Here is a 16334-nt window from a genome sequence, read left to right on the forward strand (position 1 = left end):
GTGTAAACACGATCGGACTTGTTACCTGGAAAGTTTGACTATTTTCACAGCGAACATTTGTCCAATGAAAAACACAAAACATTTGTCCGATGGAGCATACACACGGACGGATTGTCCGCTAAAACAGGTCCATCGGACAATTGTTGTCAAAAAGTCAGATCATGTGTCTTTAGGTATCGGTCTGTCTATCCTCTGTCTGTGCAGAGATATACATCTTTTCAAATTAGCTGTATGTTAGCCTTACTGGGTTGGACTGAGTGCTTTGTCACATTAATCTTTTCTTTGTAAATTCCTTTTTACCTATATCTGAGGCACCTAGGGGTTGATTTACTAAAACAGGAAAGTGCAAAATCTGGTGCAGCTCTGCATAGAAGCCAAACCAAGTTAGAAGCTGATTGGTTTCTATGCAGAGCTGCACCAGATTTTGCACTCTCCAGCTTTAGCAAATCGCCCCCATAAAGTGGACCTACCTGGCCTGCATTTTCAGATGGAGGTGCAATTCCTAAATTACCAACAAGATATCAATAAAAGTGTGTCCGTATAGGCCGTTGAGGTTTTAAATACTGTACATCAGGAGATGGTACTTGGCAAACCTTAGCTACGTTTAAGCCTCATAAAAAAAATCAGACTAGTTTCAGAGAGGCACAGATTTTTTTTTTCCCCTGGTTAATAAATATAATAGCAAAAAGTTTAAAATGGCAAGCTGTTTCACTTTAACGAGACCATGCTAGGTCTCCAAACAAAAAAAAATGTAAATTTCCCACAATAAAAAGAGGGAATTATAGTATACTTACCTCTCGAGCGTCCGCTCATACTGCCCCTCCATTCCAGTGCTGCAGTCTCCATCAGTCTCTTCAGTATTCAACATTTCAAGAGAGTGTCAGATGCCGGTGTTCCCCACTGCACACTGTGGTTTCTTCTTCGGTCCACTACATCACCTCTGAGGCCTCGTACACTCGACCGAGGAACTCGTTGTAAATGAAACATCGTTTTCCTCGACGAGTTCCCTGTCAGGCTTGTGGAGAAACTTGACAAGCTTTCTTTGCGTACACACTGTCAAGACCAAATCTCCTCGTTCTCAAACGCGGTGACGTACAACACATACAACGGCAGGGGAAGTTCATTCCACTGGCACAACCCTTGGGGCTGCTTTTGCTAATCTCATGTTACTGCGTGTTAAGTAAAAGTTTGGTAAGAGACGATTTGCACTTTTCAGACTGTTACAGCGTGACGAATGTGCTATCTCCATTACAAACGATACTTTTACCAAAGGTGCGCTCTCGTCTCATACTTTATTCTGAGCATGCACGGGTTTCTTAGCATACACACAAATGTGTTTCTTGTCGAAAACCAGCCCGAACTCGACTCCCGTCAAGGAAAAAGAGAACTTGTTTTTTCTCATTGAGTTCCTCGAAAGTTTTCTTGATGAAAAACATACACATGACCATTTTCCTCTGCAAAAAAACTCTGTTACCAAGTTTCTTGATGGATTCTGTCGAGGAAAACGGTTGTGTGTACGAGGCCTGAGTTCTGGGTGATAGAAAGGAACCACAGCGCACTGAAGGACATAGGTTTGCAACACTCCTGAAAGTGAAGAATGCTGATGAGGCTGCAGTGCTGGAATGATGGGAAGATAGGAGACAGATGTTGCCAGGGAGGTTCTTATAATACTTCTTCTATTGAACAGAACTGACCATAAATAATACAGTGTGTAGGTGGCTTGTCCCATCGAATCCCCAGATGAATCACTCTGTAATTTGTTTTATCTTGGCAATTGTTCATTAAGAGTGCCAACTGCACTGGTTGATATATGTAGGCCTATTCAGGACCAATCCACAAATATGTATATTGAGCATCACAGAGATAAGGAACGACACGGAAATATGAGATAAATAATTGGAACTATACACTGAAAGCTCCCTTTAAAATTAAGTACAAAGAAAATTAAAGCAGGATTTAATCGTATACCTTTGTTTGAGAATTTGAAACTTCTTTTCCCAAGTTTTGTTGAGTCTGTCAAGCTCCCTCTGTAATCTAAAAAAGGTATAGTGACAGATATATCATAAAGGTAAAAGGTACGAAGATACTTTCTCTAAATAGTACACTGACTATACCTGTCTATAGTCTTCAGATCTTCTTCTCTTACAGATAAAAGTATTTTAATCTGGGCTTGAAGCTTGTCCTTATCTGCATTCATATTCTGCAATAAATATTTTACTCAGATAAATACTACATGTAAAACATTATAAGGGGAAAAAAACAATGGAATCTTAAAGAACAAGTTCACCTTTTGTAAAAAAAAAAAAAACAATAATAAATGCATGCCCTTTTGCGGGTCAAAAAAATTTGCATTTATTATTTTTTACACTGCAACCTTTAATGCATTGCACCCACATTCAGAAGGATCCTGCAGACTCTCAGTAAGCTGTCTGCCTGTACCCCCGATATGGGCAGGCAGTTACTGAATGGCAAGAAGATCAATGTTATGTGGCAATGTGGGGTGAACCCCGCACGGCTGTGCTGTTTTTAAATTGAGACAGCGGGCGCCGGGAGAGGATCACAAAGTGAGGAGCGTTGGCAGCAGGAGGTAAATATGTGTGTAAAATGTAACATGCTCCTAAAGGTAAACTTAGCATTTAAACAGGTTCTCAAGAGAATAGTTAAAGGTCCAAGAGTTTCCTGATTCCTACTCCTATGGTTGACATCTTGTGGGGGTTGTGGGTCTTTCTGACTTTTTTACTGTGTGATTTTGGTTTCTCCCTCTGTCCTCTCCCCTGTTTAATGCTAGTTTGTTCATTCCTAGCTAAACCCTCACCATTTTATGTTTGTTCACACCGCCAGTGTTAGTACTTTGCAGAGACAGGGTTTAGGCAATTATTGGGGAGCAGACAGAATCTGGAGCAGCTTTGCATGAAAACCAATCAGCTTGAAAAAAAATAGTCAGAAAGGACATGTAGCGGCATCCCCGCCCTCCAAAGGCCTAATGGTGACCGCCAGAGTCAGGGAGAGCTGACATCCTTCCTTGTAGTGTGGGTTATTAGGCATTGTGGATGTATTGCACGTTGGAAACATGGGCGTGGTCACTTTTTGGAATGCAAGAAAAAATATTTATTGTCTCTCAAACAGAACTAGGGGAGAGAGAGAGGGTTAGGGCCAGGACACCCTTAGGCAGATGCAATAGTAATTGGCAGACTCCAAGACAAAAACAAGGCAGACAGCTATACAAGTAGAGGGCCTTTAAGCTGGATGCAGCAACTGTAATTGTAGAACTGCTGTCTCCTATGGCAACTGAACTTTGAACAGTCAATAGAGATCCATACACGCAACTCACAGTAACCCATTATAGATCTTCTCTCACATCTCACAGTATCCTACTGTGGATCTTTACTCACTGAGCTCCTGGTATTTCACTAGACTTCAAGATCCCAGACGTCACTGGATACTCTGAGCTTCCCACAGCTAACCCGATGTAAACTCTTCAACCTTCACCCACGCTAACCCACTAGGTCCCTGGCTTGGCACTCTGCTGAAGCTTTCCAACTTCTTCACCAACCCCGGCTGGTGAAAAGGCTGCTCTGATACTCCTTTAGACTTCCATATACTGGCCTCTGAATGGTTGTCCCTTGCTGGTGACTATTCCTCCCTTTACCTCTAGCCTTGATCATCACTTGCCCCTGGTCAACAGGAGTGGTCATCCCTTGTGGCAACTGCTTCTCCCTCACCGCTGGCAACAATCCAGTTCACCCTTCCGACAGAACCTCTGCAGCTTGGTTTGGCTTCCAGCCTGAAGCCCCAACCCGCTGCCTCTCTCAAACCTGGATAGGCCTCAGGCGGCCAAGCAGCCAGGTGCTCCCGGGATAGGCTTCTGGCCTAGCAACCCAGAGTCTTGAGACACACGTTCACCCAGACAGTCATCCAGGTGGCACAGAACCCCAATCACCTAACTCCTCCCAAATAAATAGGTGCTCCCAGCAGGCCAAGGGACAAAATAGACCCCTGCCAATTGGCTGACTCAACCTATTCACTCAGTCTGGATTCCCTATGCATTTATCATTCTACTGCCACAAGCAAAAATGCCACCTAGTGACAGAAGAGAGAGGTGAATCAAATTCAGAGTTAGGGAGAAAACCAGTGAATCCTCTATTAATTAGCCAGGCTAATTACCACTTCAGGGTTGCCTTGGCAAAATGTTTAAGAATTGGTCAAAAATTGTATACAAGCCTGCCTGCCTTTTAGTTGCACAAAGCCACAGGTTTTCACTGTTCACATTACAACCTTATGGTTGCTGGCATCGTGATAACTAGGGTTGCACCGATACCACTTTTTAAGACAGAGTACAAGTACTGATACTTTTTTTTAAGTACTCGCCGATACCGATTACCGATACTTTCTTTTTAAGTCATGTGACAGTGGCACTAATATGCAGCACTGATAGGTGGCACTGGTGAGGCCTGGGCTGTGTCAGTAGTTTTTTTTTAATTTATTTTATTTTTACAATATCTCCCCTCTGAGACAGGGAAAGGGACCGAGGACAGCGATTCCCCAGTCCCTTTCTCTGCAGCCTCAGCTGCACTAAAAATAAAGAAGACAGGCTCCTCGCCATTCATATACTGAGACATCGTAAACACAGATTACAATACTCAATTATGAATGAGTGATCAGTGATCACTGACTTTGTGCATTCCAAAAAGGATGGAGCTGGTAAATAACAGATTTACCAGCTCCATCCTCCACTCTCCATCCTGACAGATCTGGGAGGTGGCCGCAGAGCACAAAGGGGGACCCGGAGGAGGACCCTCAGAGCATCTGCAGAGCACAGAGGGGGGCCTGGAGGAGGAGGGGGACTGGAGGAGGACACAGAGAGAGGGAGGAGGACACCAGAGAGAAGGAGGAGGACACCTGAAGCCGGGGGAACACACAGGGGACAGTCAGGTGTAAAATAGCCATGGGAGGGAGAGGAGGAGAAGTGGCTGTCAGCTGCTTTATTGAAGGGCTATATGGAGGGAGCGGTGCTTGTAACTGCCCCTGCATCGATTACCTGTGAAGCTGCCCGGCCCCCCCGCTACACTGAGGATGTCTAGTCCGATACAACAGGTATCGGATCAAGCATTGGAGCATTTGCACAATACTAGTATCGATATGGGTGCAACCCTAGTAGTAACCAATGACGTATCAGGTGATAAGAAGCACGTCAGACACCTGCAAAGCAATCTTGCTTTCCCCTCCCTAGCCCCTCTCTATCAGCACTGGGGATCACATTAGCCAAGTGAGGGAGTGAAACAGAGAGAAGAGAAATACTGGAATACTAGTCAGTACCCGTGTGCATTTGCTTTGAAAAAATCCCCTTATTTTGGGTGTCCTATGTGTGCGGATGTTGCTGTATTCTGTTAAAACTATTAGTGCGTTTTTTTACATTTTAAAATGGGGTGCCTCAAGATTGTGCAGTATGTTCTAGTTAAATAATTGTTATTCATTTAAAACAAAGTAACAAAGGAAAGCACCAAATCTGCTCATGCAGGGGCTAGAACTGACAGCATGGGTATAGTAAAGCTTATGTGGTGCAAATAAAGAGGAAATAATCAACATCAGTATTCAAATATAATTAAAATATGAAAACCAGGAAGGGGAGGTCCAGGAAAGATCCACGTAGCTGGCGTGCACACGATTATTTTTCGGCATGAAAAAAACGTTGTTTTAAAAAAATGTCATTTAAAATGAGTGTGGGCTTTCACATCATTTTTCAGGTTCTGAAAAACGACAATTTTTTTTTTTCAAACATGCTGCATTTTTTAACGACGTTTTAAACAATGTTGTTTTTCGGGTTGTAAAAAATCATCGTGTGTGGGCTAAAACGACGCTAAAAAAACGCGCATGCTTAGAAACAAGTTATGAGATGGGAGCACTTGTTCTGGTAAAACTACCGTTCATAATGGAGTAAGCACATTCATCACGCTGAAAAGCGGGAATCGTCTTTTACTAACACGGAATCAGCTAAAGCAGCCCCAGGGGTGGCGTCATCCGCATTGGAACTTCCCCTTTATAGTGCCGTCGTACGTGTTGTACGTCACCGCGCTTTGCTAGAGAATTTTTAAAAAACGATGGTGTGTGGGCAACGTCGTTTTAATGATGAAGTTGGAAAAACTTTGTTTTTTCTACATGCCGAAAAACTTCGTTTTTTTTTTTTCATGCGGAAAAATGATCGTGTGTACGCGGCAATAAACTTGGACATACAAGGTAGCAGCCAACTGTACAATATGCAACAGATCCATGAAAAAAAACAAGGGGAGAGGAGTCCCATCAAGAAAAAAAGAGGAGCAAAGAGAAAAGGCGGGGCTCGGGATCATTGGGGGTGTCAATCATACACATCCCACACTATTCAGAGGGAGAGTAAAAAAGGCATACGCCAAGCATGGTTCCCAAATCTTTAAAAACTTGGTGTGGGAGTCTTTAGGATACTAGACGTTTGTTAATTGAGCATCAAGGCTGTCAAACGGTCTCTCACTCCCTGAAAAGGCACTGTAGGTTTTTTTCTAGGACTCTGCAAATATTCTTTTAACTGATAAATAAGATGCTAATTTTTGCTGGTGAGCAAACAAGCCCGGGATAGGGCAATGCAACAAAGTAAGTTAAGCATCCTTTCCAATAGTCAGGTGGAATAAAGTGTGCAATAGGCCAAAAACACGAGACCAGAAGCCTACTAGTCACGGATATGTCCACCAAGTGTGCAGAACATCTTCACAATGGCCATAACCTGGAAAACAGTGGTCACTGGAACTTGGCTTGGCATGGAGGATTTGGGCTGAAACCCAATACCACCATAAAAGAACTTTATATGCTCCACTAGGGTGGCAGTGTTGAACGATCAATTAGCAGCAGAAGACCAGGCTTTGCTCCCGTCTGCTGCTCGAAGGAAGGAACCAATACCTGGAAGTCATGAATGCAGAGGCTGCAGAGATGGAACTGAGGAGACTAGGGCCACTGTTGAGTATACTAACTCTTCTATTGCAGGGGAGTGTTAACCTCCCTGGCGGTATGATTCTTTCAGAAAAAACATGCTGAAAGCGGTACCATTATTTGCAAGGAAATTTGGCGTTTTATATTGTAGGTCTGTAATTTTTAGAAATAACTCACTTAAATCTGACCAAACAAGATTCTAATAGGCATCCCGGGTATGACATTTTTTAAAAACAAAATTATAAATTATAATATAATAAATAATTATAAATAATTATAACAAATAATAATATAATTATAATAAAAATTATTCAATAATGTAATCAAATCAAAATCACTGAAATTTGCTCAGTTGCAGAATTGTTGCTGTCATTATTTTTTTTTTTTTATGACGATTTTCCCCACAAATCGCTATCGCACAATTCTGCAAGTGATTATAATTTATTATCGCTGTTTTTTAGCTGATCTAAAACTATTTTTGACATAAAGGGACACTTTTGGTTGCTATGGACAATCTACAGTTTGCACGGAGAAAGAAACGTTTTTATTATATAAAATGACATGCATGACACAGGACAGACCACTAGGGACAAGGGGGGTGTGTTTTTTTTACATACAGTACTGTAATCTATAAGATTACAGTATACTGTATGTAAAGTGTTTGTTTACTTTTTTGAATTTGGCGCCGTTCTCCATCCCCGTGCGTCGTAACGTCGCAGGGAACGGAGATCGGCGTCACACGGAGGCACTATGTGAATCGAGCGAGGTCCCGCTCGCTCACACAGCGCGGTGGCATCGCTGGATCCAGGGACAAGGTAAGTAAACCATGCCTGTGGATCTAGCGAGGCGAGCCCGAGTCTGACTCGGGGTTACCGCTCGCAGCAGGAAAATCTAACCCCGAGTCAGACTCGGGAATACCGCCAGGCGGGTTAAAGGAGTAAATAAAGATCTCAACTCCACTAACCTCTACATCCAGTTTGGTTGTCCTGGCTTTCTCATTTATCCTCTTCAGCTGCTCAGCTTCCTCTTTCAATTTATTTGCCCGCTCTGCTTCCAACATCAGCTGTTCTTTATGTCTCTGGAGCTCATCATGCAGCTTTTCTTTTTGTTCTTGTTGTATTCGGGCTTGCTATAAAAATAACAACACATTCCTCAATTTTCTTTTAATATATGTGGACAATTGAAATAACATTATAACCCCCCAGAGAAACCACAAAATTAGGGGAATGCCATTTCTCCACGAAGATCAGACCCGGGTCTAACATATAGAAATTGGGGTTAATTTACTAAAACTGGAGAGTGCAATTTCTGGTGCAGCTCTGAACAGAAACCAATCACGCTCCTTTCCCACATATACGACTTGTCCCACGATTTGTGATAGAAAAGTAGCAATCTTAGTTTCCTAAGATTTCCAATGATAACCATTCATATTAGTATGACTTCAAGTCGTACCGACTTCATAGTAGTCCCTGCACTACTTTGGTCCAATTTTCATGCCACTTAAACATGTATTCCCTGAAATTGCGGCAAAATCACGGTACAATCGTGCATCTTTGAAGTTGCAGTAGTGTGAAAGGGGCCTTAATTGAACAAGCTGAAGTTAGAAGCCGATTGGCTACCATGCACAGCTGCACCAGATTCTGCACTTTCTAGTTTTAGTAAATCAACCACTTTGTCTCATGATACTTCAGCAAAGGAAAGGACATATATAATGAAGCAATACAACTGCAATATGCATTGTGCAAAGGACAAGACAACAGATTAATGTGTTTATCACTTAAGATGAACAGTAAAAAAAAAAATTGTAAATCAATAAAAAATATATAAGAAATACACTAAATATTTGGTAAAAATCAAAACAACAGCAAATGTTCTCAATAAAAAAAAAAAGGGGGGGATTGGAATGCAGAAGTTAAAATAAGCAATTACAAGGGCAGGAATGAAAAAGGAAAAGGGTAAGGAGCGAGTCCCTTAGTGGAGAAGTGGGGAAGTTTTGTGGTTTGATGAAGACCCATCTCGTAGTATATCTTACAACGACTTCCTCAGGGTATTGTCATGTATAGTTACAAGGAATATAAATGAGAACAGAATACTTATATACTTGAAAAGAACATAAAATCTTAAACAGAAGGTATTCACATCTCATTTCATCACATATCTTTAAAAAAGAGGATTATTCCATACTTCACAATGGCTTAAGAGATGCAAATCCTTCTTAAATGCCCCAAACAGCCAAATACACATACATATTATAAATATATAATATTATAAAGCAATTTATTCCAAGCTGGATACAGCTGTTTCAGGCTTTTAGTGTTTCTCAACTCCAGTCCCCAAGGCACCCCCAACAGGCCATGTTTTCAGGATTTCCTTCAGATGAAACAGTAGTGGTAATTACTAAGGCAGTGAAACTGATCAAATCACCTGTACAAAATAATGTAAAGCCTGAAAACATGACCTTTTGGGGTGCCTTGAGGACTGGAATCGAGAAACACTGTTTTAGGACATCATCAGTCCAGTGTATCGTAAACCATAGCTTCTGTGGTGTAGGGCTTGGCACCTGAGATAGTATAATCATACAGGTTATAGTGAGAAGGGACTAAAGAAATCAAAAAGTCCTCCAACTGAATCAGTGCATACTACAGTAAAGCCTTCATAAAACAGAAGGTATTCTCTTCTTATTCTATCACATATCCCAAAAATAATGATGACCAAAAAGCATACAGCTGTACCCAGTTTGGAATGTCATTGACCAATTTTGACCAAGTGACCATTTTAGGCCAAAGATGTCACCAGCATCCCGCTCCTGTTGTTAAGTGTGGTTGCAGGGCAGGGAACTCTATGGTCACAGCTGACCGGGACAGCGACCTGCTGTCAAGTTACAGTTTCCCGTGGGTATGGATTAAGTGGAGTTTGGGCCAAACCTTAGCTCATTTGCCTTTCACCAACTTATAATGCACTGAGAGGATGGAAGAAGAATGTGATTGGGTGTCCTCAATAGTTTTTTTGGGCACTCTTTATTTTTATTATCATGGAGAATTTGTTGAGTCATAATTAACATAATTGGCTCTCCAATGCCTTGCACACACGGCCGGACTTTCCGAGAAAAAAAGTGTGTAGCCTCCATCTAACTTTTTTTGAAAAGAAAATAGGCAATACAAAAGAGGAATGGGAGTCCTAACAAAATAGTCTGCCGCCTTGCCCTATTGCGGAGACTGGTCATCACAGCCAGCAATCTGTGTGCTGGGTAATCGGTTTCCCCACCGCCCTCTCAATATCTATGCTGGGAAAGCCTAGGTTGCATAGTGTGCCCTTTTAGGGTCATCTTTCTGGCACCACTGGAACTGGGTAATAATGGGCCACCCAGCCTTTAAAAAGATTTGTGAGGGAAGAAGGTTAAATTTTGCTGCCACTGATTGAACTAACCACCAACACTGGGGTGAGGTGGTAATTTACACAGTCGCTACAATTAATAAACACCAGTGTGGGGGAAGGACTTACATTTCCCTGCCACACACTGCACTAAGCACCAATGCCACGGGGGTTTAATACCACTGCGACTGACTGCACCGACTACCAGTGCTGGGGAAAGGTAGAGGGGGGAATTTCACTATCACTGACTACCAATGTGTGTGGGGGGGGGTGATTGGATTACATTTCACCACCCCTGACTGCACCAAGGGAGTTAACATCACTGCTAAAGACATCAATACTGGGGGGGATTGCATTGCGCCCACTAATATGGGGGGGGGGGTAATTACAGTCACTGACACCAATTTTGGGGGTTATTATTGCAGTCACTGACACAAATGCTGGGGTTATTATTGTGGTCACTGACACAAATACTGGGGGTTATTATTGTGGTCACTGACACAAATGCTGGGGGTTATTATTGTGGTCACTGACACAAATGATGGGGGTTATTATTGTGGTCACTGACACAAATTCTAGGCATTATTATTGCATTCAGTGACACCAAAGTTGAAAGGGGGGTTGGGGCCATTGACACCAATGATGAATCCAACTTTCCCTTCTGTGTGCATTGTGGTATGTTGCAAAAAATGCACCTGCAACAAATTTTCCTGTTGTTAAAATACCTTAAAGCCCATTCACTTGAATATGATGGCTCACTTGAACCAATGCACATTAGCAGATTAAAATATGTTGCTATTGTGCGGTGGTCCTCTTAAAGTGTCAGGGGCCGTACTTGAGGCCCTCTGGAATACCAGATCTCCTCTGGAAGTAAGTCATTAAAATTTGAAATCCTTTCTAACATAATTAATCTTTTAAAGTGATTCACATATTATTAAATTCTGCTATGTTAAAAATGTTAAAGACAGTTTCATGGTGACTGCCAGCTAATACATGCAACGACAATACAAAGTGTTGCTAAAAGAAATATGACATGTAAGGAACAGAACAGAGGGGGGTCTAGCTTGGCTTTAAGCACACTGCCCACGCTTGGCTTTCATGCAGCTGATCACATTCAGCCATGTTCTTCCAAACTGTCACTTCTCTCATCAGTTACTGACACGTCCATATTCAGGGTGACACCATCCCCTGTTTACAGAGCCATCACCTTCACACTTTCAAACACTTCACAACATCATTTGGTTTAACTGCATCAGATACAGCTGACTTGTGTTGTGAACTCGGCAGCAGGATACCATGCATATTTATATTGTCCCCTTTCTCAGGCCTTAGGATAACAAGCATTTTCAACTAATTAAAATAACAATAATAATAAATTGACTTTATAGTGGGAGTACTGTCATTAGAGGAGGGCTAGATGAGTACAAAATCCCCACTTAGGCCAACCTTATATGCACTCTTTAAGATCTTTATTTTATACAACATGACTGCAATTTTCAAATCTCAAATCTTTTCTAAAATTAACTGTCATTTTTTAAAAAAAATATAGGGTTCCTTATCCAGGTGTTTCAGCTTTGCGAGTTGAACCCAATGATTTATAAATGTGCATTTTAACGACTTGCCTACAGGGCACCTTTACCCCCTTTCTGCCCATGACATTTTTCAGCTTTAAGCGCTGTTACACTTTAAATGACAATTGCACGATCATGCTACACCATATGAAATTTTTATCATTTTCTTCACACAAATAGAGCTTTCTTTTGGTGGTATTTAATCACCGCTGGGTTATTTTTTACTATAAGAAAAAAAAATACCAACATTTTAAAAAGTTTTTCTTAGTTTTTGTCAGTAAATTTTGTAAATAAGTAATTTTTCTCCTTCACTGATGTGCGCTGATGAGGCAGCACTGATGAGGAGGCACTAATATGCCGCACCTATGGGCACCGATAGGTGGCACTAATGAGAACTGATGGGTGGCATGGAGAGGTTTTCACCGCTCCAGGTGAGCCTTGTAGACAATCAGGGACGGTCGGATTACCAAGGTGCTGGCGATGCACGTAGCAATAGCAATAAGAAGAGGAAGATGGACTGTCGCACTCCGAGAAAACTTTTAAAAGAAAGTTGTCTTTATTTGTCAAAACTGGAACATGTACAGTCACCGCAACCACATAACAGGACATCCGACGCGTTTCGCACTTAACTAGTGCTTAGTCGCCATGACTAAGCACTAGTTTAGTGCGAAACGCGTCGGCTGTCCTGTTTTGTGGTTGCGGTGACTGTACATGTTCCAGTTTTGACAAATAAAGACAACTTTCTTTTAAAAGTTTTCTCGGAGTGCGGCAGTCCATCTTCCTCTTCTTATTGCTATTGATGGGTGGCATGGGTGGCACTGACTGGCATTTATGGGCTGCAATGATGGCAATTGATGGGCAGCACTGACTGGCATAACTAATTGGCACCGATTGATGGCACTGTATTGTAATCAGGGCACTGATGATCTGTTCCCTGATTACATGTCTGGATGTCCCCTGCAAGGAGATGCCACTGATCGCCTCTTCTCACCGGCATTTCCGTGTTAACATGTGACACAGCCGATCACATGGTTAAAGAGCTGTGGCCGCTCGGGTGCGCTGTCACATGATGTCCACCCAGAACAAGAGCCGCACTGTCCCTCCGTCATTTGAGTGGTTAAACTGTTCTACATGTTTCACTTTCAAACCTTTTTGTTTTCTCTTGTCCACCATTTACAATTTGGATTTTAAAGTAGGAATTCTTGCTAAAAGCAGAGCAAGAGATCAGTATGAAGCGTTCATAAGCTTTCTTATGGTTTCATGCTTTGGCTATGGGGAAGAGGGTGTCTCTAGGAAGCATATATTAGGGAGTGAGGCATTACCAAATATAAAATATATTTTAGACTTTTGGATGCAAGGTTGACCTTTCACACTTCAAGCGAGGCTGAACTTTAGGTAAACATCTAAACACACAATTAAAATTCAGAAACTGTATGTGAACTGATTTAGCTGCCACATTATTTATAATTATTTTTAGCCAGTTTTTTGATCAAGACAGCAGGTGGAGCTTTAGATTATTTTTCACATTTGCCACATTACGCTAAACTGCCCAGATAAAAAAAGTGTGATGTTTACAGAGCTCAATAGCTCAAGGCTAAAGCCGATACACACTATCAGGTTGTTGTTTTTTTATTGAACCCAGCAGGTTGAAAGAAAAAAATTGACAGCTCAGAACCACTGTACTAGTGATCTGGCGTTAGTTCAGTGATCTCCCCTGCTGAGCTACTGAGTTCTGACAGGGGAATGCCCCGCCGCCAGAACACTCCGGGTCAGCATTCCAGCCATTGGCTAAGAGTGCTGATCGGGAGCCGGTCGGCTGCTGGTTTTCCAGCATGCTCGTCCAACAAAAGCTGGCTGTTTCGGACCGAGTGCCATATACACGGTCCAAATGTCGGTTGACATTGACCATACATGAGGAGATTACCCCAACTTGGGGGAAACAGAGGTTCTAACCTTTTACTGACCAAAACAAACAAACATAAAGGTCTCAGCTGTAGCTCCTATATGCCTGAATAAAAAGTCCATCTTATCAATTATAATGAAAACATTGTCAGAATGACAAAATCCTTCGCAAACAATACCCACAACAATGTAAGAATGATCTGGATAGAAGGGTCACTCTAATGCTCTATCAAACCACAAAACTGCAGTGTGCACGGGTCTTCTGAAGAAGAGGCTTCTAATCTTTCACCACACCAAAGCAGACATTCTATTATTCAATCTATACATTTCATGTGACAACAAAAACGTGGACAGCAGCAATCCAACTCACATAACTTAACGGACACAAAGGAAAAGTGATCTCTTTGTCATCCTCCTTGTAGCTTCTTTCACACTCACACATTGCTATTGTCAGTGACTTTATTTGTACTCCTTTTGACTTCTTCTCGGCCCATCTGCCAGCAATAAGGTGACAGGAAATTTAAGAGCACTTCCCTCTGTTGTTAGGGATTGGACGTAGTTCCACACTTCTCTATCCCTATAGTACAGGCAAAAGACCAAGCCTCAGATATGCCAATTGCCAATGACTCTTTGACATTGTTTGTTAACAATATCAAAAACATATAAAGGGTATGACCACCTGAAATACATATTTAATTTGTGGTTGGGCATCTGGAGGATAAATCAACAAACTGGCGTCAAGTTTTTGTTAGAAACACCAGTGACAGCTTTTCCCTGCTGGAGTTTTTAGCTCTACCCATTTGGCATGGATTGTCAGTTTTCCTTCTTTATCCACTTGCTGCAAAATCACGCACATGTACGTAATTGACTTCAAGTAGTTATGCTGGGTTTATGGCTGCAGCAAACGGTCATAACCCTGGTATCATTTTCTTTAGCAGACGATGCACTACAAAGTAAAAGCAATCTTAGGCCTCGTACTCACGACCAAACATGTCTGCTGAAACTGGTCCGCGGACCAGTTTCAGCGGACATGTTCGTTCGTGTGTAGGCAGTAACGTACAGAATTCCAGCAAACAATCGTCGGCCAGACCGTTTTCCAACGAACAACTGTTTCCTGGTCTTGCTTTAAAACAGTCTGCTGGAATCGTGTCCGTCAGACATGTTCGGTCGTCTGTACACAAAAGCAGCGTACAAAAACCCCGCGCATGCTCAGTCCAAATGAGGAGACGGGAGCGCTCGTTCAGGTAAAACTCGCGTTTCTTTGGGATATGGCACATTCGTCATTAGAAACCTTTTATTCTAGCAAGAGAACAATGTCTTAAAAAGGCGCACTAAACCACATTTTAAAGCCTCGTTTTATTAATTCTTCTCTTGCTAGAATAACCCCGTTCTCTTGCTGATGCAATTTCAATAGAGTTGTCCCATACTGAAATGTCACATTTCTTGCTTGTGATGTAATCCTTTAATAATGTTTTCTATGCCAGACGTGTGTTTTGGTTGGTGGTCCTCCATAATTTAGAGTAGTCATTTTTGTAAAGGAATGTTCATTTTTTTTTAATTTTTTTTTTTGTTTCTAGTTATGTCACCATTTAAACTATTTTTTTTTTACATGTTTTTTGAAAATTTTTTTTTTTTTTTGGTGTTTCATTAGAGAATATTAAACCATGTTGGCACACCAAATGTCCCCCCCCCCCCCCAAGGAGTGTGTCCTTTGTAAATTACCCATTGTATATTTATTAAAGGTTTGCTGCCTAATAATCCCCACAGTATATCAAACAATAGACATGTTTTCAAATGAAAGCAAAAGGCCTTTTATTCAGGCAAATGTCATCACAAAAAAATCAAAAGAACGGCAGCACTAGAATAGATAGCAAACTATATGCAAACTTGCATTTCCAACATGGTGAAGGATAAACTTCCAAGCCTCAGGAGCCAAACACAAAAATATGAAGCAGCAGCACACAAACAAAGGAACCCAAACTGTGGTAGTACAAACACGATGTCCTTTATGTGGAAGGAAATGGAAGGCAGAAAATCAACGTTTCCTCCTCTTTCCAGCCTTCCCTCCAGGCAGCCTTCCAGCGGATCGAACACGGGGTCTTGCAGGTGGGGTTGATGTGGCAGCAGGAGGATGGTGTTCCGCAAGCCGGGCCGGGTCACATAGCCCAGTGTCTGGGGTCAGCAGGCCCCTCTGCATCCACCAAAGGACCTGGTTCATCAGGGCCTTTGCCAGTCTTCTCTGGTCCTCCTCCCCTTCATTTAAATCATGGGCCAATGAGGCACTGAAGGCCTCTGTGGGGTTGAGGGGGGCCCTCATGATGGCGCTTGCCTCCTGGATCATGCGGAGGCTTGCCTCCTCCACAGGCCTCAACTGCCTCCTTCGGCCTGATGGCCTCACCTGGGGGGGAGAAGACTGGCTGGTGGTGGTTCTCCTGGCCGGGTGGACCTGCTGCAGGCCACTGGGCCCAGCCTCCTCCTGGCTGCCACTGACCCCGGCCTCCTCCTGGCTGCCACTGACCCCGGCCTCCTCCTGGC

General features: G+C 42.4%; 1 protein-coding gene across 1 annotated transcript in view; it reads right to left on the reverse strand.

Annotated features, from left to right (window-relative positions):
• C5H10orf67 (chromosome 5 C10orf67 homolog) overlaps positions 1 to 16334 on the reverse strand; it is a 202036-nt gene that overhangs the window by 32329 nt on the left and 153373 nt on the right. The window contains exons 13-15 of the mRNA XM_040352514.1: positions 7919 to 8064; positions 2115 to 2200; positions 1969 to 2034 (exon numbers count right to left, since the gene is read on the reverse strand). Coding sequence (XP_040208448.1) covers positions 1969 to 2034; positions 2115 to 2200; positions 7919 to 8064 — 298 coding nt within the window. The remainder of the gene's footprint in view (positions 1 to 1968; positions 2035 to 2114; positions 2201 to 7918; positions 8065 to 16334) is intronic.

The sequence above is a fragment of the Rana temporaria genome, chromosome 5 (genome assembly GCF_905171775.1).
Source record: "Rana temporaria chromosome 5, aRanTem1.1, whole genome shotgun sequence".
Taxonomy (NCBI): domain Eukaryota; kingdom Metazoa; phylum Chordata; class Amphibia; order Anura; family Ranidae; genus Rana; species Rana temporaria.